At 50.7% G+C, this 26,102-nt stretch overlaps 10 protein-coding genes across 10 annotated transcripts; 5 read left to right on the top strand and 5 right to left on the bottom strand.

Moving 5' to 3' along the window:
* Positions 1-528: 528 nt before the first annotated feature.
* N7506_004947 (translation initiation factor eIF1) lies at positions 529-1,288 on the bottom strand (the record flags this gene model as incomplete). Its single annotated transcript, XM_056954241.1, has 5 exons — positions 529-543; positions 591-721; positions 777-869; positions 971-1,045; positions 1,261-1,288. 5 exons carry the CDS (start codon positions 1,286-1,288, stop codon positions 529-531), a joined length of 342 nt encoding a protein of 113 aa, XP_056813130.1.
* A 539-nt stretch (positions 1,289-1,827) lies between these two features.
* N7506_004948 (uncharacterized protein) lies at positions 1,828-2,581 on the bottom strand (the record flags this gene model as incomplete). Its single annotated transcript, XM_056954242.1, has 8 exons — positions 1,828-1,902; positions 1,950-1,966; positions 2,027-2,124; positions 2,179-2,190; positions 2,271-2,287; positions 2,342-2,373; positions 2,440-2,490; positions 2,545-2,581. The coding sequence occupies 8 exons, from the start codon at positions 2,579-2,581 to the stop codon at positions 1,828-1,830; spliced, it is 339 nt and encodes a 112-aa protein (XP_056813131.1).
* A 2,349-nt stretch (positions 2,582-4,930) lies between these two features.
* On the top strand, positions 4,931-9,839 carry N7506_004949 (mediator of RNA polymerase II transcription subunit 12; the record flags this gene model as incomplete). Its single annotated transcript, XM_056954243.1, has 6 exons — positions 4,931-5,453; positions 5,503-6,100; positions 6,156-6,360; positions 6,415-7,047; positions 7,098-7,399; positions 7,460-9,839. 6 exons carry the CDS (start codon positions 4,931-4,933, stop codon positions 9,837-9,839), a joined length of 4,641 nt encoding a protein of 1,546 aa, XP_056813132.1.
* Positions 9,840-10,896: 1,057 nt separating this feature from the next.
* N7506_004950 (Zn(II)2Cys6 transcription factor domain-containing protein) lies at positions 10,897-12,741 on the bottom strand (the record flags this gene model as incomplete). The annotated part of the gene is made up of 4 exons (XM_056954244.1): positions 10,897-11,658; positions 11,712-11,786; positions 11,843-12,453; positions 12,513-12,741. The coding sequence occupies 4 exons, from the start codon at positions 12,739-12,741 to the stop codon at positions 10,897-10,899; spliced, it is 1,677 nt and encodes a 558-aa protein (XP_056813133.1).
* Positions 12,742-13,199: 458 nt separating this feature from the next.
* Positions 13,200-15,999, bottom strand: N7506_004951 (uncharacterized protein; the record flags this gene model as incomplete). Its single annotated transcript, XM_056954245.1, has 5 exons — positions 13,200-15,098; positions 15,145-15,329; positions 15,406-15,496; positions 15,546-15,675; positions 15,722-15,999. 5 exons carry the CDS (start codon positions 15,997-15,999, stop codon positions 13,200-13,202), a joined length of 2,583 nt encoding a protein of 860 aa, XP_056813134.1.
* A 1,104-nt stretch (positions 16,000-17,103) lies between these two features.
* On the top strand, positions 17,104-18,246 carry N7506_004952 (CIA30 family protein; the record flags this gene model as incomplete). The annotated part of the gene is made up of 3 exons (XM_056954246.1): positions 17,104-17,182; positions 17,229-17,462; positions 17,540-18,246. The coding sequence occupies 3 exons, from the start codon at positions 17,104-17,106 to the stop codon at positions 18,244-18,246; spliced, it is 1,020 nt and encodes a 339-aa protein (XP_056813135.1).
* A 237-nt stretch (positions 18,247-18,483) lies between these two features.
* On the bottom strand, positions 18,484-19,529 carry N7506_004953 (phosphoribosylaminoimidazolesuccinocarboxamide synthase; the record flags this gene model as incomplete). Its single annotated transcript, XM_056954247.1, has 3 exons — positions 18,484-18,866; positions 19,005-19,308; positions 19,380-19,529. The coding sequence occupies 3 exons, from the start codon at positions 19,527-19,529 to the stop codon at positions 18,484-18,486; spliced, it is 837 nt and encodes a 278-aa protein (XP_056813136.1).
* A 175-nt stretch (positions 19,530-19,704) lies between these two features.
* N7506_004954 (putative anaphase-promoting complex subunit Apc5) lies at positions 19,705-22,324 on the top strand (the record flags this gene model as incomplete). Its single annotated transcript, XM_056954248.1, has 7 exons — positions 19,705-20,413; positions 20,464-20,557; positions 20,611-21,025; positions 21,076-21,199; positions 21,251-21,357; positions 21,414-21,550; positions 21,601-22,324. 7 exons carry the CDS (start codon positions 19,705-19,707, stop codon positions 22,322-22,324), a joined length of 2,310 nt encoding a protein of 769 aa, XP_056813137.1.
* Positions 22,325-23,409: 1,085 nt separating this feature from the next.
* Positions 23,410-24,209, top strand: N7506_004955 (uncharacterized protein; the record flags this gene model as incomplete). The annotated part of the gene is made up of 2 exons (XM_056954249.1): positions 23,410-23,521; positions 23,593-24,209. The coding sequence occupies 2 exons, from the start codon at positions 23,410-23,412 to the stop codon at positions 24,207-24,209; spliced, it is 729 nt and encodes a 242-aa protein (XP_056813138.1).
* A 1,113-nt stretch (positions 24,210-25,322) lies between these two features.
* N7506_004956 (Pre-mRNA splicing factor) lies at positions 25,323-25,967 on the top strand (the record flags this gene model as incomplete). Its single annotated transcript, XM_056954250.1, has 1 exon — positions 25,323-25,967. The coding sequence occupies one exon, from the start codon at positions 25,323-25,325 to the stop codon at positions 25,965-25,967; it is 645 nt and encodes a 214-aa protein (XP_056813139.1).
* Positions 25,968-26,102: the final 135 nt, after the last annotated feature.

Consider the following 26,102-nt stretch of genomic DNA (forward strand, 5'->3'; position numbering starts at 1 on the left):
GTAGAGACCGATAACATAGTTCAGCAAAGCATGCCCTCAATTCAGCCTGGTTCTCCCCGAGAAGCCAAGTTGATAAAATAACCATGGGGATGCAATGGCAATCAGCAAGGCAGGCAGAAAAGTTTCCGTTTGTGAATAAGGATAAGGATGGAGAACACAATCGTGAAAAACGAAAAAAGAAATAGTGTTGTCTGTCTATGCAGAAATTGGGTATCTACCAACGCCTCGTTCCATCATAATCCCGTACTTCAAAAATATCGGTCGAATCCCGCTCACCCAACTGACCATGCGGGAACGGTCGGCAGGGGGCACATAGGGGTAAGGAGGGGTTTCGACAAAGGCCCAGGTCTAACACGCCAGGCACTGAGGGGTAGGTGGAGAAAGCAAGACACCTGATCGACGAGAACGCCGGTACAGCGTACGGCCGGCGGATGAGGGATGCATGGGCAAGCTTCCTATCCCACCGCTCACAGGGCAAAGTGAACTGGGAAGAGGGGACCGGAACAAGGCAGAACGTTGGTGATGGGCTTAGAAACCGTGAACCTAAGAGGAGTTAGATGAGAATAATAATACAACGTCGAGGAACCCACCTTGATGGTATCGGCCTTGAGCTCGAGACCGTCCTTGGAGGTCAGGAACTCCTGGAGATCCTTTCTCTGGTCACCCTGCAACTGAATCACCTCACCCATCTCAGAATCAGGGACGATGGTGCCATTGCAAGCTGAAACAAATTAGCCGCGTGGTCAGAGACAAAATGGACAGGATAAATGGCGTACCGAACTGCTTCTTGATGACCTTGAGAATCTTCTTCTGGTCAAACTTCTTGGGCAGACCCTGAACGGTAGTCAGAGTCTTACGGCCATTGCGCTCTGTTGTAAAACACATCCGTTAGCATGTGGTCCCCCCTATAAGCGCCGGCGAGCCCGTGAGGCAAGTGACGTGCAAAAACACCAGGAAGGATAAGACGTACGCTGAATTCGAATGTGAATGTAGCTCTGAGCCTGTTTAGTCTCGCCGGTATCTTCGTCGGCTTCGGCGAAGGGGTCTGTGAGATGTTGGGTCAGCCTCAGTCCGGTACCAAATTTCTACCCCGCCGCGATGAGACTCAGTGAGACAGAGGTGGGGGAACGCTGAGTTCCACATATCCAACCCCCCTCCACTAGTCCAATATGCATCTCATCTGCGTCACAGGTCGAAGGCGTGGATATGCGTGTATGTGGGGTGCCCGACACGCGCCCAGGAGGGGAAGTGGCGACTCACCGAAGGACTTGAGGTTTTCGATGGACATAAACTCGGCCTTTTCGAAGTAAACGAAGTTTAAATGGGTATTGGTAAAGTGAGCGAAGGGCGAGATTCAATATCTCTGTAGAAAGATCGGAGCGTGAGTTGTGAGAGGAGTGGAGGCTGTGGTGGTAGAAGAAATAGAGAGCGGCGGCGGCAGAGCCTTTTGAGGACAAGAGTCACGTTGTGGGGGAAGGCGGTGTGTGACTAAAGTGACTAAGCGACGGTCACATCGATGTCTACTTGTGTACTTCTTTTTTTAGGTGGCGAGTACAGTGAATTCCATTTTAGACTAGTTTGTACATAGCCATGGGAGAGACCGCGACAGGCGAAGTCGCTTGTCTTGTCGCGCAAGAAGTACTTTGCGTTGAATATTGATACAGCGTCACCTCAGTTCACTTTAGTACAACTTGGGCAACGGAAGAATCCTAGAACTCCCAATAGCACCAAATCGTGCTATCAAGTAATCCTCTATAGATTGTTTTCAAGGCCGTAGATATTATGATATGTGGATAGAGAGCAGGCATCGTCGGAGCGAACGGGCGTTTAGGGGGAGGGTGTCGGGGCTCCGGCGGCAACACCACCAGGGGCCTGTGGGGGCAGGAAGAGAGGGAAGTATGTCTGCTGTCATTAGTGAATGTTGACCAGGCTTTGACGCCAATACATACAACGATCAATGCCATCACTATGTCGTGGTATGAGGTTAGTTCGGTCAAACAGGCTGCGCGACAGAGAGACAACTAACGGGACATCAGAACCGACATGTATGCCGGGGTGGAAGCATTCTTCTTCTGGTCCGGGGATTCTCCCAACCAGGACTGAAGAGAGAAAACGAAAGAGACCCTGTTTCCGAATCAGCTCACGAGTCAGACGATCGACAGCCAACCATGCACATACCATCCGATCATGCTGTAAGAAAGAAGTCAATAAACTAGTTCGAGATCCATGTGCCATTGCATCCAATGGCGCGCGATATGGGCTTCACTCACCGGTTACGAGTGAACATCTAAATGGCGAGGTTAGCGCTGTTGGTGTTTCGTTGGGCCAGGTCACCACTTACAGCCGCCATGGGCATAGTGCTCGACATTGTGCCTGTTGGGTATCAATCAGCCTTTGCACCCTGTCGCATTGTTATTGGTCCTTTGAGGATTCGCGTACTGGAGATGTCGGCATCGCTGCTGCTCTTGGGGGGATCGACGTAGGGGATCGCTGGGGAGTTCCGAGTTAGCTTTTGGACAGATAAGGAAGTCAAGGTTGGATTACCCAAATCAGCCCTGCGCATATCTTTCTTTGAGGCCATGGTGGTTGTGTTGGGGGGTGTTGTAGTGCTTGGAAAGACTGAAGGTGGCCGCAGCGCTAAGGCGGTGCCAGTCTAGGCTAGGTTGGGTCGAGAACCCCGGATTGAATATCTCCGAGCGAACACCCCGAGTTCGCTTTGGGCCACTCCGTACTCCATTTGTCTTTGATAACTTCCGATCTGAAAGGGGTGTTCTTTATTCTTGATTTTGAAGTCCTGAATGCCAATGGGCTTTCATAATCTGGACATGATGCGTGTAAGCTGATTTTTGAGCCATGAGCTGACTCATCCAGGTTGTTCTCCAGGGCTCAGGGCTCCAGGGCTCCAGGCTCAACTTGATAGGCGCCTGCACGAGTCAAACACTTGGCTGTGATTTCTTTCAGCTCCTTCTGGAACGGTCTCGCCCGGGGAGTGCTCTTGCGACGGGTTGATGCACGTATCCGTCAGGGAGAGAGGCGATAAGAAAGCTATAGACGATTCTCCTGACAGTGATGTTCTGAATGCCTTTCGCGTTGAAAAGCCCGGGTATTACGTAGCTTCTTATTACGTTCGACCCGTTTTTAACAGACTACTCAAAAGTCTACTCGAAAGTACCTTGGAATGCTCGGAAGAGAAATAAGTATTCCAATGCCATCACCCGAGGGCTCTCAACAAGACTTGCACCTTGCTAGGGGTCTCAACTCAAACACGAACCTAGAAGTTCAAATGTGGACAGTGTCTATCGGTGCGCTGCAGGGTCTTCTGTACTTCTGAATGCCGGACGAACCGGAGTTTGGGTGTTCTCGGCGCGTGCTTCCGGATTGATGAAACTTCCTGCCTTTTCTTCCGATATTGACCAGTAACCCTCATGGGTAACCGGAAGTATATCACAGTCCGTGGATCTCGTAGTTTGGTGATCATCCTTATTGTCAGTGGGCCGATAAGATTCAATATTCGATGCATTGAGCCGTGAAGGTTGACCCACCTTTGATATGCCCGGGCAATTCCAGAGTTCTTGGCAATAGTCATTATCTCGGGGGTACGGAGTACAAGTTCAAATAGATACGTTCTGTGACAGAAGCTCTTTATCCCACATATTTTGTGGGCCCCTCTCGGCAGCCAGTGCCAGATATCACTAAGGCATCGCCAGTGGCGATGCAGAGTATGGAAAGCAGTTACACAAACAGGCGATCCTACTTTGTTTACTCCGTATTCCGCAGTGGTTTCCAGCTCGTTTCGACTCGTCAAATCTTGCTTATGCACACCGTGGGTGATCGCCCGAGCCGAGTGAAGATCTTTACTACACTAGTTGGCAGAGCGAGGTGGAAATGTGAAAATGGAGATGGGCTTAGGGCACCAGGGAGGGATCTGGGGTAGCTGAGTAAGCAGAGACAGTCTGGCCAGAACCAGAAGATTGCAGTTCAGCGTTCATTGAGTGGCATTTCTTATATTGACCTATCCGAATTCCGTCGATAGTGTAGGCTGGTATTCATGGCTGGTCAACTGTGCAGTGTCTATTCCATATAAGTATTTCCGACCGACATACGGACTACTCCGTACTGTGCAAATAGTTCACGACCGGCTGATCGGCTGGTATGGAGGAATGCTACAGTAACACAAATATAGTCTACACCAATCTGGAGGCGACGTGTGTGAAAATTCTCCATACAGATGCGGATTGACATTCTTGTGGCAACCGAGCAGTGCACGAAGGCTGGGCTTGCCAAGTCGCAGTACGGAGTATTGGACCCCAATCCACGTCTGCTCTACCCCTGGAAATCAGCTCTCCCTTACCCCCCCTGAGAGACACGAGCTGAGGCCACGATGTTGAATGTGCTTGCATCTGACGACCTGCCAAGACGCATGTGTGGCCGGTTGTACATTACGTGGTGTATTGACAATACCAAGTAGGAAGAAGGCGGGTAACATCCAGTGGAGAATGGAGTTGAATAGGGAAGAGAGTACTCGGATCTCTCCGAGTATATGTGTATTCTCGACTACTTGGGCGGAGTGGTTGGAATGGGGTGTAGGCTGTGCTACCAAATTGGAAGTCTTAAAATTGTGTTGTAGACGTCCGTTATCGCGACATGCGGGAGCCGACGGGAGTCAACGCTTGAAGCAATCGGAAGTTCGGAATTGAAAGGGGGCAAATAGGTGCGGGAAGCAGTCCGATATTGGCGACGAATTAAACGAGTCCAGCTCAATACTCTTGAATTCTCGATTAGCCCACTATCATATGATTAGAGTGGTCGGATTCGGATACACCGTATATTCTCAGATCGCCGATCCCCTTACGTTATCTCGTCTTGTACTTGCTTCTTTCGTGCAACTCTACCTGTCTTTCATCCTCTCTGCAACAAACATGACCCGACAATGAACTCCGCCGGCCAACCCTGGGGTCACCCTTTGCGATCCTACAATGGCCTCCCCGGACGGCTGGACAACGCAATGGGCCAACAACCGACCCGACCACCTACCGTCGTCGACCTAACCGCCGGTTCGGAGTCGCAGGACAGAGAACCGCCACCTAAACGGCCGAGATTGGATCCCTCTGGGAACACCCCAACCCTCCCCGCAAGCTCCGATGCTGCGCAGGCGACTCCCACCCCGTCCAGCGCAAGCTCGCGACCTGCCATCTCGTGGCGCGGCCGGCCACTCTGGTCCTTCCAGGCGGTGGTATCGGATATCCCGGGCAATGACAATCGGAACGACAGCGCGACCGGCTCCAGGCCTCCATCCCCACCGCCGCTTCCCGCCCAGCCATGGAAGACGCCCGCGGTGGTCGAACCGCCGCCCGGCCTCATCAGGTCGAGGGAGAGCTCCCCAGTCGGAGCGGTACAGACAACTCCATACCGCATTGAGGCACCAGCTGTCGCTCCAGTATATAAAGGCAACAGTAAGTCATTACGGAGGGGGATCTCGGTGTATGAGCTAACGCGTGACAGAACCCGCCGACTTCGCCCCGTGGACCGGGAACCACCCCGAAGACGTTCTCAACGAACAGACCGCGAAACAAGGATACTATGACCGCACGCAGGTTTCACAGAATGAATCCAATACCGCGCGCCCCGCGTTATATGCACAGCTCAAGCACCGAACGGGGTTACAAATGCTCTCGTCGGTCTTTGCCGCGGCATTAGAGAAGCGCCAAACGCATAACACCGTCCACGCTCCGTCCACCTTCAAACCACCACCCCGAGTTACACTCACCGATAATAAGCGCGAAGCCTGGCTTCGAGACCTCGCCAATCCATCCGTGCCGCTGCGGCGTTTGAGCCGAACCATCCCCCACGGGATCCGCGGCAAGGTCCTTCTGGATCAGTGCCTCGGCAAATGGATACCTGTTGCACGCGCCGTTTGGTTGGGAAAATGCGTGGGTGCAAATGAAATCCGCGCCTTCAAGCGAAAGGGGACCAGTGGTGCTTTGGCTGTCGGCTTGGAGGCGAAGTGGGTTCGGGATTGGACAACAAACGTTCAGCAGTTTATCGAGGGTGTATTCAGCTCGCCGAAGTCCTCGGATTGGAAAGCAAAGATGACATATGCGTATGTATTCAAAACACTTGGGAAGTATGTGTGGAGACACTAACATGATTTTTAGTGTCGGGTTGAGTGCTCGTCTCTTCTTTGAGAACCTGCTAGACCATGATCATTTCCTGGAATGGTTCTTGTCTTCATTTGAAGCTGCTTCTATTGGTACCATCCCGGTATGGCTGTTGATGCTTGGGATCTATTGGAATAGTATAATGCGCTATAGGAGAAGAGGTCGTCGATTAGCCGAGCTCTTGCTCCAGAAACTTCGATTGGTGAGTTATTGCTTCACCGAATACCCCATATCATTCATACTGACAGGTAGACAGGCAACCGAAGCAAAGTTAACCCAGCTCCAACCTCTCATCGATCGTCTTTCTCGATTCATCAGGAAACTCGTTCGCGACCATGCATCCTCCATGATCCTGCCTCAAACTTGGGAGACCTATATCCAGCATGTATCATCTTCTCTCGACTTAACAAACGAAACAGACAAAGCATTGTTGCAGACACTTTCGGAGCGGAATGCCCGAGTGCAACGACCAAAACACTCCACCAAAACCACCCAACGCTCTCCACATCAACGTATCATCCGACTTCTTGACTCCATCCGTCCCGCTCATGATTTCTCCTCTATATTTACCTACCTTGATGCATTTGACGACAAAGATGTGCTGGTCTCAAAACTGCTTGAATGGCTCTCAACACACTTCCGCTACGGCCTCCGCCGGGTCTACATTGCGGCTCGCCTTTTACGCAAGTGGAAATCCATCGGCGTCGATATAGATGCCCATATACTCGCATTTCTCGCGCGCGCGCGGAACAACCAAGCCCTCGACATGGAACCGATTTATCACGTTATTTCTGAGCTTGTCAGGTCACAGACTTTCTCAGTTGGGCGCTACCTTCAATGGCTCATGGCAAGAGGTGTTACCAATGGATCTCCATCTCAGGCGCTCAAGGTTAGAACACTATCACAACATTGGTTATCACTGTCACTGACACACTTTAGATCGAGGACTTGCCGATAGATATTGGGTTAATAGCGCAGCTTCCTGTGGGTCGCCTCCCGGAACATGTCGGGAATTTGCGCAGCACTCTGCTAGCACGTACAGGTTTACGTGCTTCGGAGGAAGCAGCAGCCATTGAAAATGTAAAGAAGATTATCAGCCACAAGTTGCCAGAGATTTTTGGCATCGATGAACATGCCGCAATGGAAGTGGATTCGCTACCATTGAACTTGCCATGGGCTGTGAAGGCCGAAGTTGGGCAATGGCTTCGTCGCGCAGTTGCGCAACACAATGGACCCACAGAGTGAGTACCAACCCTTGATTTCCCGCCATTATCTAGACAGCTTCCCTAACTTATTGGCAGGCATATAACAAGGGCTTTCACAAACGACGCTACCTTTTCAGTATCTGCGCTCACCCCCGCTCAATTCTATACTGTCCGCGAGGTGCTGGAAACCTTCGGTGATATATCAATGCTGGCAGATGTCCTGAAGTTTGCTTCTAGCTGCAAGGATAGCACAGTCCTTGCCTCAGTCGCTGACACAACAAACTGCCACTTTGATTCGCTATGCGTGATAGGAGCCACTAACGATTTGTTCCGGAGACTCATTGACGCCTATTCTGGTGTGAAGAGGCTCGGAACACCCAGTCTTGACTTGATCTTTTCTCTGATCGAACTTGGACTGCGGATTCCGAATGAGCTCAACTCCGTCTCGATTCTTCGTCAAGACCTCTCTCGCATGGAGAACAAATCTATCGTGGCTGCGTCCTCGCCGGTTTCTGACCACATTCCTGACAACTTCGGTGACATCGATCCTCTGTTCCGAGATAAACTGGATCAAATCTTGCTCTCGGGGAATGTAATGGATGAACCTACACTCGACACCATCTTCAATGCCCTGGCAAAACATTTGGAAACCGCTGGTGGCAAAGTCAACTTGTCTGCAAACGACACCTGTCGTTACCTTGCGCAACTCAGATCTTTCAGCCCGAAGCATTTCGATGGTATTCTTGCGCGTTGGGTATGCAGTCATTTACGTTCGTCTGATCGGTCGACTTTGTTGCAAATACTTCCCCCGCTGATTGGCGTTGGATGCGTTACAATCAGAGCTTTCTTGGCGCTCGCAAAGAGGCTAAGCACTTCGGCCACTATCCCGAACGCAGTACAATTGCCTGCTGAGCTCGTCCAGCTTCTGGTCCCTGGAAACAGCGAAACAAAGTATTACGATCTCGTTTCTTATCGTTTCCAGTTGGCACAGCACGAGTTCCTCACCAAAAATTCAGAAGAAGCGATGGGAATAGTCTGCGATGCTGCATCGTGCAAAACCAGTGACTCCGTGACTGATCTTGAAAATTCCATGGTTCGGCTGTTGTGTGATCTTCTTGTGCGCAATCCCGGTTGCGCAGCCCAGGCCAGTCTGCAAAAGCTAGTTGACAAGCACCCACACGCTCTAGGCATCATTCAAAAGGCTCTTGATCTTTTGCTCGGTGTCGAATCTCAATCGAGCGGCGAATCGGTTCTTACAGAGGTAGAGAAACTCGCCAGCATGACTGATGATTTCTCGCTACCCTTCTGTCAGTTGAAGCTTCAAGTTCTCTTTGGTGCAGACTCGGCAACCGAGGATCGAGCCAAGATTGTCGATGCCATGTTCAAAACTGCTGTGTCAGATAGCCGTTCTCATAGGCTACATTGGGTTGACCTCGTTGCGCTGATGAGTCCTGATGCCGTTCGACAGATCCGCGAGCGTGCTGAGAAGGAGTTCTTCTCCATCCCTATACTTGAAGAACCGGCAGGCGATGTTTCGAGTACCTCTGGCAAGCTTAGCTCATTGGAGACTGCCAGGCTATACCTCACTATCATCGAGGAGCTCGGGACCAGCATTCCCGAATCTGGCGCTCCGGCTGTTGCATCCGTTCTTGTTGAAAAGATGGATTCCCTTCTCCACAAAGTCATATCCATGCACAGCAACGTCTCAAGTGCATCAAAAGGCGCTGCCAATCAAGGACGATCAGATTTCGAACGTGCTCTTGCATTTTGGTTCTCTGCCTTGTTAAGAATGATTGTTCTCCACCGGTCTGCATTTGTTCAACCGCCCACGGTCCTGAAGATAAATCCCCCACATGATCAGCTCAGACTCTTAACGTCTATCCTCTGCATCGCCCTCTCGCGTCTCCCCGGCGATCTACTGCGTCTCTACCCCGCAGCGGACTACTTTCCCCGACTGAATGCGACCGAAGACTTCCGTCCCTGTCCGGGTGTGCTTCTGCAGACCCACGCCCTCGACGTCGCCGCTTCTCTGATCGACATCTTCCCAGACGATATCCGTCATCAATGCGCTCGGCTTTTGAGAGAAAAGTGTCCTTCCTTCGTTCCAATCCAGAACGACACCCGCTTCCTGTACCTTCTAGGTCCCATGGCAGACCAATACTCTACCAACTCTCAACAACTCTCAGCGCCGTCACCTGCAGGTTCAGGATCAACTCCCACTCCAACACCCGCTTCACTATCCGGAGTGGGCCCATCCCCAGCGCAGCAGTCCGTTGCCGCAGCCTCCGGTTTGTCCAATGGGATGGAAGGCTCGAACATCATGGCCAACCGGCTCCGCCTTCAACATCGCGGTCGCGTCCTTGGCCCCTATCCCGTCCGTCCGTGGGAGTTGCTAGAAGATGCTGCGCCCTTCCTGGGCGTTAATGACACAGCCGTCAATCTGGGCTACTTTGATGCTAGACGAGTGAGAGCTTGATCGTCGCTCATACCGCAATCGCCGCGTATGCCGCAGTTGTCGCTTATGCCGCAGGACCTCCACGGCCCCTTCTCCGATCTCCTTTCTTCCTCTTTTCCTTCTTCCTAATACCCTCTGCTTTCGTCGCATGCACTACTATATACCATTCCTATTTTCACTAGCCATCGCATCATGTCACGACCCACATGCATCATAACTACGAGCGACTGCATATGGGAATCCACTTCTGCTTTTTATCCTTCAATCTTTCTTTACTTTGCATTTCATCTTTGAATTTTCTCATCTTTTTTTTCACGGCTTCAACTTCTCGGCGTGCATCACTATCCCCCCATGGCATTTCTCATTTGATTTCGGTACCTTTGGCATGCTATCTTGCATGAAGAAGCGTTTTGTACATATAACCAGCTTCGACTTTGTTTCCGGCGTATATGGGAGCAACATACCATGCATGCTTCTTTGGTTTGTGATGTCAATGAACTCAATTTATATATCAGTGTTGATCTCGACTTGTGTTATCATCGCCCCATCATGCTACTAACCGTCCAGACGAAACAGGCAGCTTACCATTTCAGGATTGTTTCCAAAACTACACTCGCTTACTACACTCACTTTGTGGCTGACCCCGAATATGGGTGCAATGTAAGATGATTCTTAGATGGGCTAATCACAGTCCTGGACTAATCATGGATGAGGTCTAGCCCAGACAGACACCACGCTAAACCTATCTCGGTGAGTTTTGCTTCCATACTTGCAATCTTGAAAGTGATGCCGTCTATCCGAATTCGAGCCCTGAAATACCGGGGTTATCACGGTTCCACGGTTCTATGGTAGCAATGCCGGCCGGGGGTGGCATTACGATCACATTTCAAGGTCCGCAACGCTGATATATATACATTTCATCCCGGCCTTGGAACTGTCCCGGATTCCTGACAATCCACGGATCGATTACTCGAACTCTATACCACTTTTTAGGATTCACACCCGCAGACCGTTACGGTATTGTACATCCACAGATCCCAAGATCCTTCCACATACAACCGCGGTTTTCGAAAACATCTCACTGCAGTCCACCATGCACATCAGCAATTTTCCTAGGCGTATTCTCAAATCTCCCGATCTCAAGCCCATGGGAGTCCGCAATTACCGCCATAACACTCTGTAGCCAGGATCTAATCTCAGTAGCGCTCGGATCGAGATGCAGATATGCAACATTCAACGGAAACACCAGCATGAATGCACCAGAGTTTCGACGGAAGCAACTTAGATGATAATCCGCCATGCGACAAATTTCAGTCGCGATCTCGTGCCTGTTTCCCTCCATTGGGAGAAGTGGGTCGTTAACCTCCTGCTGTTGATTTGTATCTTGTCGGAGGCCAGCTATTTCCAGAGATCGGGTGAGGATGAGTCGCATGGCATTGTAGAGGATTAGTTCTGTTGCGCGATGGGGGTTGCTGAACCAAATGATTGATTTGAAGGGACTGGGAGGAAGGCATGATATACTGTCGGAATTGACGGGTGTGGTAATGAAAGTTGAGTTAGGGAATTCCAGCTCCCAGGTCCAGCGCCAGGAATAGAGGGCTTCCAGCGTTGATAGGACTCTTGGGATATACCATGTTGTAAACTCGGTGTTTCCGGGGACGTTGGGGTGTTGTGAGAGTGCTGTGCTTAGATCCTCGAGTATACCGGGGATATCGCAAAGGATGTCATCTAACAGATCGGATGATGTTTTTGATTCGAGGCCCCGTTTGGCCCAGGGGATGGTTTTCCATGAGAGTTGCTCGAGGAAACATCGTTTTCGTTCCACGATATATCCGATCGCCTTTCTGAATCTTAGTATTTTTTTCAAAAACGATCAAAATATATCTCACTTACGATGGAGGACCTGATTGTAGGCAAGAGGGCGAATCCAATGCCAGATTGGTGACGATATGGCCCTCTCAGAGCTATCTACTCGGCATCAGCACCACAAGATACCACAAAATCGGGAGATTGATTCAACATACCAGCTTCGCTAGCCCTTTATAATGCGAGAGCCAAGCCTCCGGATGCGTCAGACATATCAACTCATACGTAGCGAGCAAAATGATAGCAACGAGCACGTCGTCCCCAACAGCTTGCTCTGGACACTGTAGTTTGACCTGCAGAATTCCAAGAGCTTGAGTATAGAGCTTTGCACCTCCCAGCATAAGTTGGTATTGCTTGTTGACTTTGGCGAAATACACCATGCTCAATGCCCGCACCGAGGCCTTTGATAATTCCAGTTGTTGGTCTTGACCAAGGAGTATCGAGTCCCATGCTGGCGCAGGCGGGGATCCAGAATCCTCATTCCAATCGAAGATTCCTCGGAAAAGGTAAGTGTTCAAAATATCATTCTCATTCCATGCTGGGTTAACGGTCAATGGGAAGTTGGAATTGATCTTGTTGAAATCGGGAACTTGATATGAGCCAGGCTTCGAAGTGTCGAGAGACGTGAAGCCTGAGTTCGGTAGTGACGATCTTTGCGCTGCTTTCTTTTTGAGTCGGCTTGTTTCGTCGATGAAGTGGAGAAATTCTACATAGCCGTCACATTCGAAGCCGGCTTTGTGACAGCGTTGACATAGTGGCCTTCCTTCATCTAGTAGTGGTCGTACGTAGTCAGAGGCTGACCAAATTGCATGTAAAAGTTGTACATACCGCATTTCACCTTGCGACGTCGGCAGGTTCGACACCCTTTGCTTCGACCTCCAGTGCCGACCATGGCGTTGTGGAGGGGAGGTTGGTGAGATGCGGCGTAAATCGGGTAAGGCGTCCAATCAAAGACTGGTTGGTGGAGCAGGTCGAGATCTATAGAGCAGGCGGATCTTCCCGAGCGGAGAGATCTTCGAGCAAAGAGATCTTGCATCGTCACATTGCCTTTCAGCATGTCTTTTGGTTGATCATGAAAGATAGCTCTGATAGACCAGAGAGTGGACTTTGAACTAGGTAGGGCGTCAGTTACACAGAGCACCGAGTCAGTATCAACTACCTTCTGGGGGTTTCATAACAAAATGCTACGTGGAAATAGAAGTGAACTGCATAAGTCAATTAAATCAAAACTAGTAATTCCCTCGAGCGTGTCGACGGGTAAGCCTGTCCCTTGGTAATTCGTTGGTTCGGGATCAGTTTTCATAAGAGCAATCACCAAATCGAACCATAGAAGTATTTGGTCAAAGCAAAAAAAAAAAATAAAAAAATAAAGATAATTTCCCTCGTAGCAAATTTCACGTACTGTCTCTTTCCTCCGCAATCACTGCTGTTCCGCCTCCGTCATCTCTCTCTCTGAACCGAACGAATCCTCACTTCTCTCTCGACCTGAAAACTGTCCTTTGAACTGGTCCTTGCCTATTCCCTGGGCTCGTTGTCACTGCGACCCTGAGAGCTGGGGCCTGCCTTTTCGGGCTCTTTCGAGTGAAGCTCTTCCTCGAGTTCTTGGACTGCTTCTTGAAAGAACCTTCCAACTTCTTTGAACCCGAAGTCAGAGTCCTCCCCGACCATCTGGGCGTACATTTCGCGCGTATGCTGCTCAATAGTTCGACCGGAGAATTGTGCTGGTTCTCGCCTTACTTCAGGCTTGGGATTTTGGTGCTTGGGCTTGTTGCGTTGGGGGAGCGAGGATTTGGCCTCTATAACCCCGGGCGTAGCAGGGTCAGCTATAGCAAAGGACTTGGCAGGAGATTTGCCTTTGTCAATCTTGGTAGGAGTAGACTCAGTAGCAGACAAGGGGTCGCTTGAAGATTGTGACTCGACCACTGGCTGTGCAATCACTGTAGACGGCGAAATATCCCGAGGCGCAGTGCTGACAGTCGCACGCTCCCGTGGCTGATCACTGTCGCTCTCTGGTGTGTGGATGCCGGATGCTTCGTCGGATGTTGAGTTGCTTGCTGAGCTCTTCCTCTCAATTCTCAAGTGCTCGATCTCAGTCAACTCTGATTTTTCATGCTCAGTGTCGCCATTCTGGATCTCACTGGATGTTTCCTTCGGTGGCTCTTCCCGGATCTGAGACGCATCGGTGGGCTCAGGAACCGTAGACTCAACCTGCTTGGACTTGGCATTCTTTGGGTCATTCTCAGGCTCATTGAGCACACGATGGGCTTCGATGGGCTCTTCCGCATGAGTCAAGCTGCTGTTTCCCGTCTGAGTACTGTCGGCCGCAACGGCGAGCTCACTTGGTGGGTTGTTTGGGACAGCTGGGGGTGTGTCTGAGCCACCATCGCCCATCGCGTGATGACCCTGATAATGACGTCCTCTCTCGGTCTCTTGTGATCCAGCCGATGCCACTCGAGCTTGACCTTGTGTGGGATCGTATGCCGACGCATCAGGGTATCCTGCTGGGTAAGACGGGTCCATCATCTGCTGGCCGTATTGGTAATCCGCGTGAGTAGGATGCTGGTTGTATTCCTGCTGCATATAATACGGGTTCGCGGGATCGAACCAGGGTTGGGCCATTCCACTAGATCTCTGGTTAGGAGGATAATAGTAAAGTTCCTTGTGGTTGTCGGTGTCATACTGGGGCTGACTGGAAACAATCAAAGGCTCATTGGGGCGAGGCGGTGCACGGTATGGATCAAGACCGACGGCATACGGAGACATCGGAGCATAGATGGCCGGCTGGGGCTGCGCCATCATGGGAGGAAGGGAACCTGGAGGGTATGGTCCCGGCAAGTACACAGGAAGCCCAGGGCCTACCATACCAGCATAGTCGAGAACGGGTGGACCCTCAACAGCTTGGTTGATGAACATGGGTGCACCGGGGAAGAGGCCAACAGGCGGGTATCCTTGTGGGAAGGCCTGAGGGGGATTGTTAATAACATGGCCCTGGGGGAAGTTTGCGATTGTTGGGGAGAGCCTGGGATTATATCCTTGGTTAAAGGTATTTCCGCCAGAGTAGCCGGGGCCGTGCTGGTTGCCTCCGTTGTATTGATGAGGAGGGGGAGTGCGAGATGGGAAGTTCTGGCCGTTGTAACTTTGATTGGTGTTTTGGCTCGAGAAGGAGCTCCTGTGGCTGGAGACATTGCGATAGCCCCCTCTGCCATTGTTTGCCCCGTTGCCACCATTTCCATTGCCGTTTCCGTGACCATTGCTGGGCCACTGGCGGTTGGACTTCGCGCGGCCGTAATTCCCTCGAGAGGGGACAGTTGGGGAGTTCCAGCCGCGATGCTGTCTGGTGTTGGTGTTGTTGTTATCCATGGATGCTGGTTTGGGCGCTTTGTGGAGGTAGACCTCCCTGTTTGCTTTAAAGACCTGTTCATGGTCAGTAGACAGCGGGAAAGCTGGGCAAGATACTTACTGCAACTGCGTTGGCGAAGTCACCGTAGAAGGTAAAGTTGACGACACCGTAATTAGTATTCCGGTCTGAGCTAGGATCGGCTCTGATTATGTGAACTTCTTTGAGGTGACCGAAGTCGTGCAGCAGTTTCTCAATATCTGGGATCGTGATGAGACGTCCGTTGCAGTAACCGATGTGGGCAGTGCCTGGGGAAGGTTAGAAGGGTAGGGCAAGAAAGGTAGGGCAAGAAGGAAAAGGCGAGAAGGGAAAGAGGTCACTCACTGGAAGCACCTCCCTTCTCCAGTCGCGCTTCCCTGCCGCAAATGAAAATCTTATCTTTGCTCGTCAACGCGGCTTCGGCTGCCTCGACGGTCTATATTTGTTAGCACTGAGTTTTTCAAGCCTTTTTTTACTTCACTCACCTCGTATTGTACAAACCCATATGGCATATTCTCCTGGGTTTTTTTGATCTGAATGTAACATCTACCGTATTTGTCCATCGCATCATGGGAGCCTTTTGTCAGGGCAGCGTCACCAAACCGCTTATCGAGACTATTTGAGTCAGTATACATCACAGCCGAGGGTTTGACGCACACACCTTCCAATAAAAACAAGAGCATCTGACACAAAAAAGCTCTGGGCATTCTCTGCCGTTATCTCTTGGTTCCTCAGTTGAGGTCGTGCTGTAGGAATACTCGCAGGTCCAGCGACCTGATGTAGGATAGTTGTGATATCGGCAGCTTTCGGCTGATGGGAACCGTTCCCAGGCATGGTATCATCGGCGGCTATGTCCTGGGGAATATGTGATTCCGTTTGGTTTGTAGAAGCTGCTTTAACGGCAGCAGTAGAGCCATTCTGGGGAGCCTTGTCGTTCATTTTGCTGGTATATAAGCCCAGCGGGCAGCAGCTACTAAGGTTGGGCTTCAAAGGTTTCTTTGTACTGCTTGGTCTAGCAGTTTCAACGAGTGTGGTATGGGTGGGATTGTATTGATCAAGACGTCGGAGCGAGTGAGTATGAGCGAGTGAAGGAGTCCAAGAAATGAGAACTCCATGGTGCAGGTTATTATTGGTACTCCAGGCCATCACTAGCGGCCGACGCCGTTTATGGGGGATGGAGGAGATTATATCCTATATTTGAGCACGGGGGGAGACCTAGGATACCAGAGCACTTCAACCTTGACAGGTTTACGCAAGAGCCGTGGATGAGAGATCAAGGGTCGACGGACGCCAATCAGAAGTATAGAAGCCGATGGATTTGACTCATTTTCACTCAAACCTTGGAAATCTCCAGGGCTTGGAAGGGGAATTTATTTATTATAAGCCCTGGAGGCCCAATCATTGCACAGTCTTCCGCAGCTTCGAACATTCCTTTATAGTCATGGCTGTCCTGAGCCTTGGGGCAGAGATATTCCAAGGCTTTTCATGACTGAACGGGAATTAAAGTTCTTGGGTCTGCCCAGATGGGATCTAGATGCACTGTTCCTAGGTGATTTTGCCTATTCGGGCGGTGGTTGATTCGAAGTATATTCACTTGTCATTCAGGGACTGGTGATCACTATGTCGTCACCTCACAAGGTGAGAATCGCCCACATTGAGAGTGCGAGCAAAGTAAGAAAGGTTCAAACTGCATATCAAAGGGCTCGGAGTATGCATAAATGATATCCAATATCAAATGAAGGGCTGAGACACAATCCTTGGGACACTCTACAATGGGCTGGTGACGTATGTAATGACCATCGTACTACGCATTTAGACATACCGGGGAGAAGAACAAACTTCAAGATCAGCCTATAGACAATATAAGATGCAGTATCACTTGCTGCAACCGAGAACCAAACGGCTCTTGGATGGTCAAAGTAGGGCAAGGGAGCAGATGAAGTCAGCTTATCGCTTATCGATCAATTCACGCCACCTCGGAAAGCCGACCTTCCTTAGCTTCAAAGCTCCTGAGATCTCTGCTTTCTTCACTCTACACACAACATGTATCCCACACGACGGCTAGCTTCCCAGGGCTTTTTCAAGCGCAGTGCAGACGAGCTTGGCCGACTGTCCAGAATTGGTAAGATACACGCGTCATTGGGCTAGAGCTTAACTGACCGTCATAGCTTGGAACACGGAAGCCCTCCACACTCCGACCAAGCCTTACACCCTTCTTAACTTTGAAGATGAGGGAACCACCAACGGATGTAAAACCATGGCCGACCGTGCCGTAGGGGGTTTCAGCACTGCCAGTCTCGACCACCAACCCGCGGACCCGTCTTCCAACACCCCTGCACATGCTCGCTTCCACGGAAGTATCTCTACAAAGCTGCCAGACAATTGGCGCGTCGAAAGAACCGGTATGTGGTCTACAAATGCGCCTGGCTGCGGCACAATACGTTATAGCGCAGGAATTCTAACTACCACGGGAACCCAGGCTATGCCGCGTTCCGCAATCAAGACCGAGGCTTTTGGCTTCTCGGTCGGCTATACTGGGATGTCGATCCATATGCGTACCTCGCACTGCGCATCAAGTCCGATGGCAGAAGGTATACTGTAAACGTTCAGGCCGATGCCGTTGTCGAGACAGATATCCACCAGCACAGATTATACACGCGCCATCATCGCGTGCGCCAAGAACCCTCAGAGACATACGACAGTGACATCGAATCCTCCGACGCCGTGGATGAATTGAACCCCGGCGGTCTGCCCGCGGCCCTCTCCGACTTCCCTCCCGAGTCGACAATCATTTCCACATCCACTAGCACAACGACATCGGGTACCGACGGGTGGGAGACTGTTTTGCTGCCATTCAGCTCGTTCGTGCGCACAAACTATGGATTCGTTGTCGAGCCTCAGACTTCTTTGAATCGCCCTCGGATTCAGAGTATTGGTATTGGTTTGACGGATCGTGTTGATGGGCCGTTTGACCTGCGCATCCACAAGATCTGGGCCACGAATGGAATGGGCGAGGCGGATATTGAAGAGGAGCGGAGAATCTGTGGTGGCAATGCACTTCCTCTGGATGAGGGTGTTCGCTCTGGCTGGACCGAGCATATCGAGCAAAAGCCCGCTGAGCGCAAGCCCCAGCAGAATCAGGACTCGAAGGAGAAGGGCCTGAAAGGCTTGAAATGGGAGGAGTGAAAGTATCCTATATGCGTATAATTTTTGGCTAGCTGTACAAAAGAATGATGCCCTCCGAGCGGCAACCTTGGAACTGCCCCGATTTTATTGGAGCCGAGGGACAAGTAAAGTACCCATGTATGGGTACTTGAAGAGAAATCCCAACGAGTTGGGAAATATAAACATCGACATCATTCTCATTTCATCCGGAGTCACTGAATCATAAAATAATTACAGAAGAGGCCAATCGTTTCGAGTCTAGTTAGAGTTGCCACCGGTGATCTTCTCCCAAGCCTCCTGGTACTTCTCTGCGGTCTTCAAAGCAATGTCATCGGGCATGCGCACACCCTCCTTGCCCTTGAGACCCTCACTCACGAGCCAGTCGCGCAGGAACTGCTTGTCAAAGCTAGATTGACCACGGCCAACAGCGTAGGTGTCCTTAGGCCAGAAGCGAGAGGAGTCGGGGGTCAGAACCTCATCGGCAAGGACAACCTCGCCCGTCTCCTCATCCACTCCGAATTCGAACTTGGTATCGGCGATGATCACACCACGCTCAAGAGCGTATGCGTGAGCAGTCTTGTAGAGCTCAACGGCCATCTCGGCAACGATGGCAGCGTACTTCTCACCGAGGATAGCGACGGCTAGGAACCCATGTTAGCTGGTTTGGACTGATGGCGGGGACTGCAGTTGTGACATGATCACATACCTTGGTCGGGATGAATGTTCTCATCGTGCTCGCCCTGCTCGGCCTTGGTGCTGGGGGGTGTAGATAGGGCCACCAGGGAAGGCCTCGCTTTCCTGCAGACCGGCGGGGACCTGGATGCCGTGAACGGTGCCGGACTTCTTGTATTCGTTCCAGGCGGAACCGGTGATGTATCCGCGGACGATCGCCTCGATGGGGAGGATGCGCAGCTTGCGCACTTGCATGCTGCGGTTCTGCAGCACCGGGCGCAGGGACTCGGGGACCTGGGGAGGGAGGTCGAGGGTAATGAAGTGGGTGCGCAGCGCGGGGTTGGCTTCAGTCAGGGCCTTGAACCATGTTTGTGTGCAGAGAGTGAGAAGAACTCCCTTGTTGGGAATACCCTAGAGCAATTCCATAGTGATTAGCTTTGTGTTTAAGGAATTGGGTCTGCGGTGTTTGCTGAATGTCTCACATTCTCCATGATCACATCGTAGGCGGAAATGCGATCACTGGCGACGAAGAGGAGGGTCTTGTCGTCGATCTCGTAGAGATCGCGGACCTTGCCTCGGGCAATCAGAGGCAAGGCGCCCTGCAAGTCTGTAGTAGTTAAAGCTTGAGCCATTGTGTATGCAATTGGGATGTAAGAAGGAACTATGCGTCATCGTCACTTTTTTTTGCTGGCGGGGTCCCGCATTTCCGCCTTGGGGCCTCAGGTGTCCACCGTTCATCACTCCAACGCGCCCTTGAATTGTTGATAGACCGCCACAACAAGATGGGGCAGCCTTAACGGACCCAAAATGACGCGTTATTTGACTCCGTGGAGGATATCCCTCCTGTGTCTAGTGACGCTCTACTCTGATGAGGTCGTGCCGAATTCTTCTGCCATCCACGTCCTTTCTTTCCTGACGGCGGGTATCTTCCCACTAGATGCGGCCGATAAGCAATGGGAGGAGCATTACATGCCAACCATCGCGGAGCTCGAGGAGTGTTTGTCGGGTCATGATTCTGCGCGCCCAGGACGCACGCTCTGGGATCTATTCTTGGACAAACTCTGGGCCATCGACTCACTTGATGCGCTAGAGACGTTCTGCGGAGAAACAATCCCGTCGCTCTTGGCTAAATCGCGCGAGGAATTGATTCATGAAAGGGATCATGGAATTGCTCCAGAGCCCGAGGATCGCATGCGCTTGTCCAGGAGCTCACCCCTTGGCGCGTTCGTGCGAAGAGCTCACATGGAATACACAAAGCTGCAATTTCATGATTCCGTGAAGCTTTGGTCGGGCTTTGTCAAATACCGTCTCCCAACATACAGCTACTGGAGCCGCAGACACCGTGGGGCGGATGGATTCGCCATAGATGCTAATCTCCGCGACCTCGGGCTAGACGCGACTAGTCAGCTGGCACGTGTGGTGTATGGTAGTATGGAAGAAGACGCGGATGGCAAAGAAGAGGTTAGCGTCAGGGACTCCGAGCGGCTGATCGAATTTCAGGTTGGAGAACTGCAAAGTGAGCTTCATTTCTGTAATCAATTCATGATCATTGACTAATGTTCGCAGGAATGGGCGGCAGAGTGCCAGACGAGATGAGAGATCAGCTGAGGCACATCATGAATTCGGAGTCCTCTGTTCCCGTGCTCATGTACTACCTAGAGTGAGTAGTGGCCTGGGCGTCATTGAACCATCGCACCACTAACCACCTCCTAGATACCTTGATGCGTGGAGGGCCGGAGATTATACTTCAGCATTCGACAACCTCCACCGCTACTTTGACTACACCATTCACACTAATCTCGACCGAAGTGCTTATCAGTTCGCGCTCCTGAATTTGGCAATTATTCAAGCCGATTTCGAATGCTTCAATGAAGCTATCTCGGCAGTTCAAGAAGCTGTTGCCATTGCCCGCGAGTCTCACGATATGAACTGTCTGAACTTCTGTATGAGCTGGCTGTATCACTTCGGCAAAGCTTTTCCCGAGCAGATGCGAGAAGTACAGAATAGCGGTATGCTCGGGAATGAGAAGGAGGGCCTCGCTTTCCTAAAAGCCAAGTCCAAGGAGACTGATATGTGGTCCCTCATGAGTACAACGTTATTGAGTGAGGCCAAATTGGAGATGCAACAGGTACGCAATTTTTTGGTGATTTCTTCGGTTTTGTTGCTAACCACAAACAGGGAGAAAGTTTAGCAAACATCGTCGAGTCATTCGTACGAGCATCCCATGTCAACGTGACCAAGGGTCTTTCTGCTCCCACCGGCGCATACATGCTCCTCCAGGCCGCCATGTACACTCGCATAGGTAAGATTTTAACCTCACACCGATTCAGCGATACTAAACCAAAGATCACAGGCGCTACTCATCTATCATGGTTGAACACCGAAGTTTTCCGCGAGTGCTATTCAGAAGGCCAACCCCACGACGACTTTGTCAAAATCACATTCAGAAATTGCCAAATAGTAGGTTTGCTGTTTTGGGAGCAGTTTTGCGGGGATGTACTGACACCTGATTACAGTTGGCACAAAAAGGCAATTACAAGGAGGCCTTCTTGCGGCTGAATAAGATTGAGCCTGACAAGCTTCGAGCCTTCAAGTACAACAATGCCTGGACCTATTACTCCGGAATGCTACAGTTACGGCGACAGATCTGTCGGTAAGACTCCCCTACATGTGGCCAGCACGTTCGCCCCTAACAATATGCAGGGATGATAAGGTAGCCGTTGAACACATTCTATCACAACTGCAAGCAGTGCAGCTTCTCGACTTTGACATGCGCCTCTTACTTGCGTTTAGCACAATAGAATTTACAATCCGCCAAGGTGACTACGGTCGCGCTCTGAAAATGGTCGAGCAAGCCGCCCATTCCATGCAGCCAGAGAACTTCGACGTTCATTCACAAATCAAGCTCCTGTGCCTGAAGGCTCAGATTCTCGGCAAGTCCGGCCAGCCCCAACGCGGCTTCTCTCTTGCCATGCGTGCCGCCAGCATCGCGCACCGCTCCAAGGTCCTCGCAGATCTTTGGGAGTCAGTCTGCGCATTGGCAATGGTACTTCTAAGTCTGCGGGAGTTTGAAGCTAGTGTTGAATTGGTCGAGAGCATCATGCCCCAGACTCTTGAGACAGAGGACTACGCTCTCATTGCCCAGGCATATTCGCTTCTTGTGGATGCGAACATGGGAATGGCAGGTGAGCTGTGGAGTCTGCAGGGAAATGACTCCAGGACCTCTCGCAAGGAGTACATCAATCGTGCGCTCGGCTATATTGACTCGGCGTACGATCACTATGAGGAGATCGAGGATATCAAGGGCCAGACGGAGATGATGGCCAAGAAGGCGACTGTTATGCACCTCACAGGTGATGCGGTCTTGGCTAATGACTATGCGGCTAAGTACCTGGACCTGCGGAGGCGACGAGGTACGGAATCCTGATACTCGTAGTAAATTTTACTCAGACTTAATGATACACTCTGCCCGCATCCAGGGCTTTTTGATCCATGTCCAAAATCGGTGCGACTCGAGTAAACGATTGGCCGCTGAAGTGATAATGGCTTTAGCTGTGCATTAGGGGCGCTTAGAAGGGCGCATTAGCTCCATTTAGCTTCGTTTAGGTTGGTTTTAGCGGCGCTAAGCGGGGACCAATAGATCCTCAGACAGCACCCACCATGTTCATTCTCATTCACTGAGCCTCAATATTTCATTCAAATGGACTCCGTATAGTGCTTAATATGCAGAACCGGATTATCCTCAAGTGCTCTCGGATAAGCGTGGGATTTGCTTCTTCTCAACAACACCAAGGAGCACAGCCCGAGGCTCTGTTTGCAATCCGTGAAACACTCAGGCTTGCTGAGATACGTGTCAAGCAGAATCCAGTCCCTTTTCTCTGACTTAATGACTTTCTATTTATAGTCTTCGGTATCCCGCCACAGGGAAAAACGCCACGATATGGATTCAGTGAGCGAATGGCCTCAGAAACCTTTAGCGCTTCCACGTTGACTAGCAAATCCATTTCCGCGGCTGGGCGAGTATCTAACAAAAAGGGTCCAAGAGCGCATGTGGGGACTCTCAGTTGTGATGTGGTCCACTCGTCTCTTTTTGTACCCTGCTGTTGAGCCCACTGTGCCTCATACCCTGGTCAGCCCCTTCCAGCCCAAACATCCTCCTAGCCCCTCGCGGCTACTCTCATAATTATTTCTTCTCACATAAGAAGAGCGCCTGGTGCCTATTGTTTTGAGTTTCCTGTTTCCAGTCTTTAACTTACCATATTGACCAACATTATATTCCAGCATCGACTTCGATGTGATGAGATGGGACTAGTCTCTGTCTGGTCTTCCTTTCAGTGTCGCATGATCATTCTTTCAATATGTGTTATCTTAATCCAACACATTGAGTTGGCTGCCTCCACGCTGTGCTATACCCCGGACGGCACGATCTCAAACGACGTACCCTGCAATGGTACTGCCGAAGCGAGTGTTTGCTGTACAGCGGGATTTCTATGCACCTCGAACTCTCTATGCATGCCAGCCGGATGGTGGGATGGCTCAACAGGAAATGAATTGCAGTTCATCCGAGGAACTTGCACAGACAAGACTTGGTCATCACCAGAGTGCCCAGAGAACTGCGTAGCTGGTGAGTTATAAGATAGCCTCGGAGGCAACAGAGACACAATCTCAACGTTCAAATCTGACTTTCGTGAATAGAGAGTGTTGATGGCGGTGAATGGGTTATGCGATGCGGAAAGAATTCAAGCAAGTATTGCTGTTCAGCAGATGACTGCTGCAGCAAAGCCTCGTCCAATCTGTTCTCTATGGCCGATCCCGAGATCACCGCAACCGCTGGCGTAGCGCCAGTCGTCACGTCGGTAAACGGTACCACCACAACAATACCGTCAACAACCTCTGTACCAACTGCATCGACGACATCCGCTACAACAACCACAGGAGAGAAGGCCACACAGCCAACCGCCACTAGCCCTCCAACCGAGACCAAGTCCACCAATGGAGACACCGGTCTGTCACATTCTCAAACAGTTGCTATTGGCGCCGGTGCCGGGGCGGGAGCAGGCGTGCTCGGTTTGGGATGTTTATTGGGTTGCTTATGCTGGCGCCGACGAAGACGTCGCAGAAAGGAAGAAGCATTCAATACGTTTGGCCAAGCAGGTTCAAGCCAAGGAGGTTCGGAATGGGACAATTGGTCCCAGCCTGCTTCGAGGCGTTTAAGTCATGGTGTCAAGGAGTTGGCGTCAGATAGTCCGTTTGATAGGGGACTGACAGAGTTGAGTTCAAAGAACCATCGCTCAGTCTACGAAGTGGAATGAGGAGAATTTGTATAAAAATATTACAATCAAATTATTGGTATTTCCAAGACAATCTAAATTGATGTCCCTTGATTCTAAATCTAGCCCATCCAGAGTACCTTGGTTATGTAGAGCACTGCCCAGGTGGGTACTCGCGTGTCAGCCTTGGAAAGGATGCGGTATCACGATACTTCAACTGGTAGCTGACAACACTGGATATTTCCCCATGACGGCTTTAGTGTGCTATTCTCGGGCGTCATATACGTGATCGATCGTTTTCATTCACTTGCGCTCCCACTGACGAAGGATGAATCATGGCTCAAGACCAATTTCCAGATGGATGTTCTGTCTAGTTATTCGGTTGGCAATTCTTGCCACCTACATGTAGCGAAGTTGTTCCAAGGTTGGTTTGACACCAACACCTGGGCAATATATCAGAAAATTGGATACCTAGGTAATATATATGTCCCACTCCAGGGTGATAGCATCCTATTCTGATTAACCACAGCATACTTTGGGGAGGCCATCTCATTGAAAACACCCGGGCAACGGCCAACGCTGAGTGAGAATTAGGAAAAGCTGTCCTTGAAATTGAAAGTCCAAAAGATCTATCAGTCCCCTGAGCCTTTTGGTTAAATGTGCTATAGAGCTGTACCTACTCACTTACAAGGGCTATTGAGAAAGGCGCCTACTCAATCACACAACTGAGCCGCTGCCAAGTTACCAACCCTGGCTTTTGGGGACTAACACACTTTATCGTCCCCTGATATAGAGGTGTCGGACTTCCTTGCCAACTAAGTGTCACGCACGTTGATACTACTCGTCGCCGTGGCTTTGAAATTTCGAATTCGAAACGAGTGGTGAAAATAGAGGTGGGCCCAGCGGCCATGGGTATCAAACGTTAAGGCTCTAGTCGCTGTTATTTTGAGATATTTCGCTTCGTTCAATGATACAAATGGGTTATATTATGTTCAATGTTGGGGATATTACATAAATGGGAGAGTTTTACCCCCATGATAGCCTTGGGAAACTTCAGATTGGGGTCTACACCACAATTCAAAAAGTATCCAACTCGACGTACGCCTTGCTGACTTGCATTACTCCCCAAAGCACGTCCCTTGAGTCTACACAGCCATGGCTTCAAGCTCTTCCTTCCATCCGGCCCATGTCACCAAAGCCCCTCGTGAACCTTCGAAAGACCAGAATCAGACTGAAGCGGAAGATAATAACGAGGAAAGTTGGGAGGGGAACTTCAAGATGTCCGAGAATCCCAAGATGTCCGGGCATCGTTTCCCTCCAGATACACCACTCAGGGAGTACAAATCCATGAAAAATGGCAAGCCGCACAAAAGCTTCCCACGCAATCTCGGGGAATTCAATGCCCTCACTGAACGAATTCTGGATGAGCTCGCTGAGCATTTTAGCCAAAAAGTTCGAAACGGATGGACATCGCTATACCCCATGCAAACCACTCCCTTGTTTGGACAAGCGAACACTTGTGAGATGAAGCGCTACCTGTTCGGCGTGTTTATTGGTTTGGGAGAATCTGTAAACCCGTGGCCAAAGAATTCACTGCAACCACCCAAGGCCCAACATCAACCACATAGACGTCCTATCTCGTCTAGAGGGCACCCAGGCAAGTATGATCCGTCGCTCGACCCAGGTGAGGCTCTGTGTTTAGTCCTTTCGCGTGTCAGAAACTTACTTTACAAAGCTCCAAAGAAACAACGATCGTCATGGAACTGGCTGTGGTGTGGTGGTGGGCACCAGGAGGGATAGTTGGACGACTTGAAAGCGCTGGCTGGAAGTTTTGTTCCTGGGGGAAGTTCAAGGTATACTTGCTATTTACCCCATGGTGGTGTCTCGGGTGTGTTTTTGACATGTTTGCCTTGTGACCTGATTGTAATAAAGAAT

This window comes from Penicillium brevicompactum (assembly GCF_028827555.1).
Source record: "Penicillium brevicompactum strain IBT 35665 chromosome Unknown utg000003l_segment0_segment0, whole genome shotgun sequence".
In the NCBI taxonomy this organism is placed as follows: Eukaryota; Fungi; Ascomycota; class Eurotiomycetes; order Eurotiales; family Aspergillaceae; genus Penicillium; species Penicillium brevicompactum.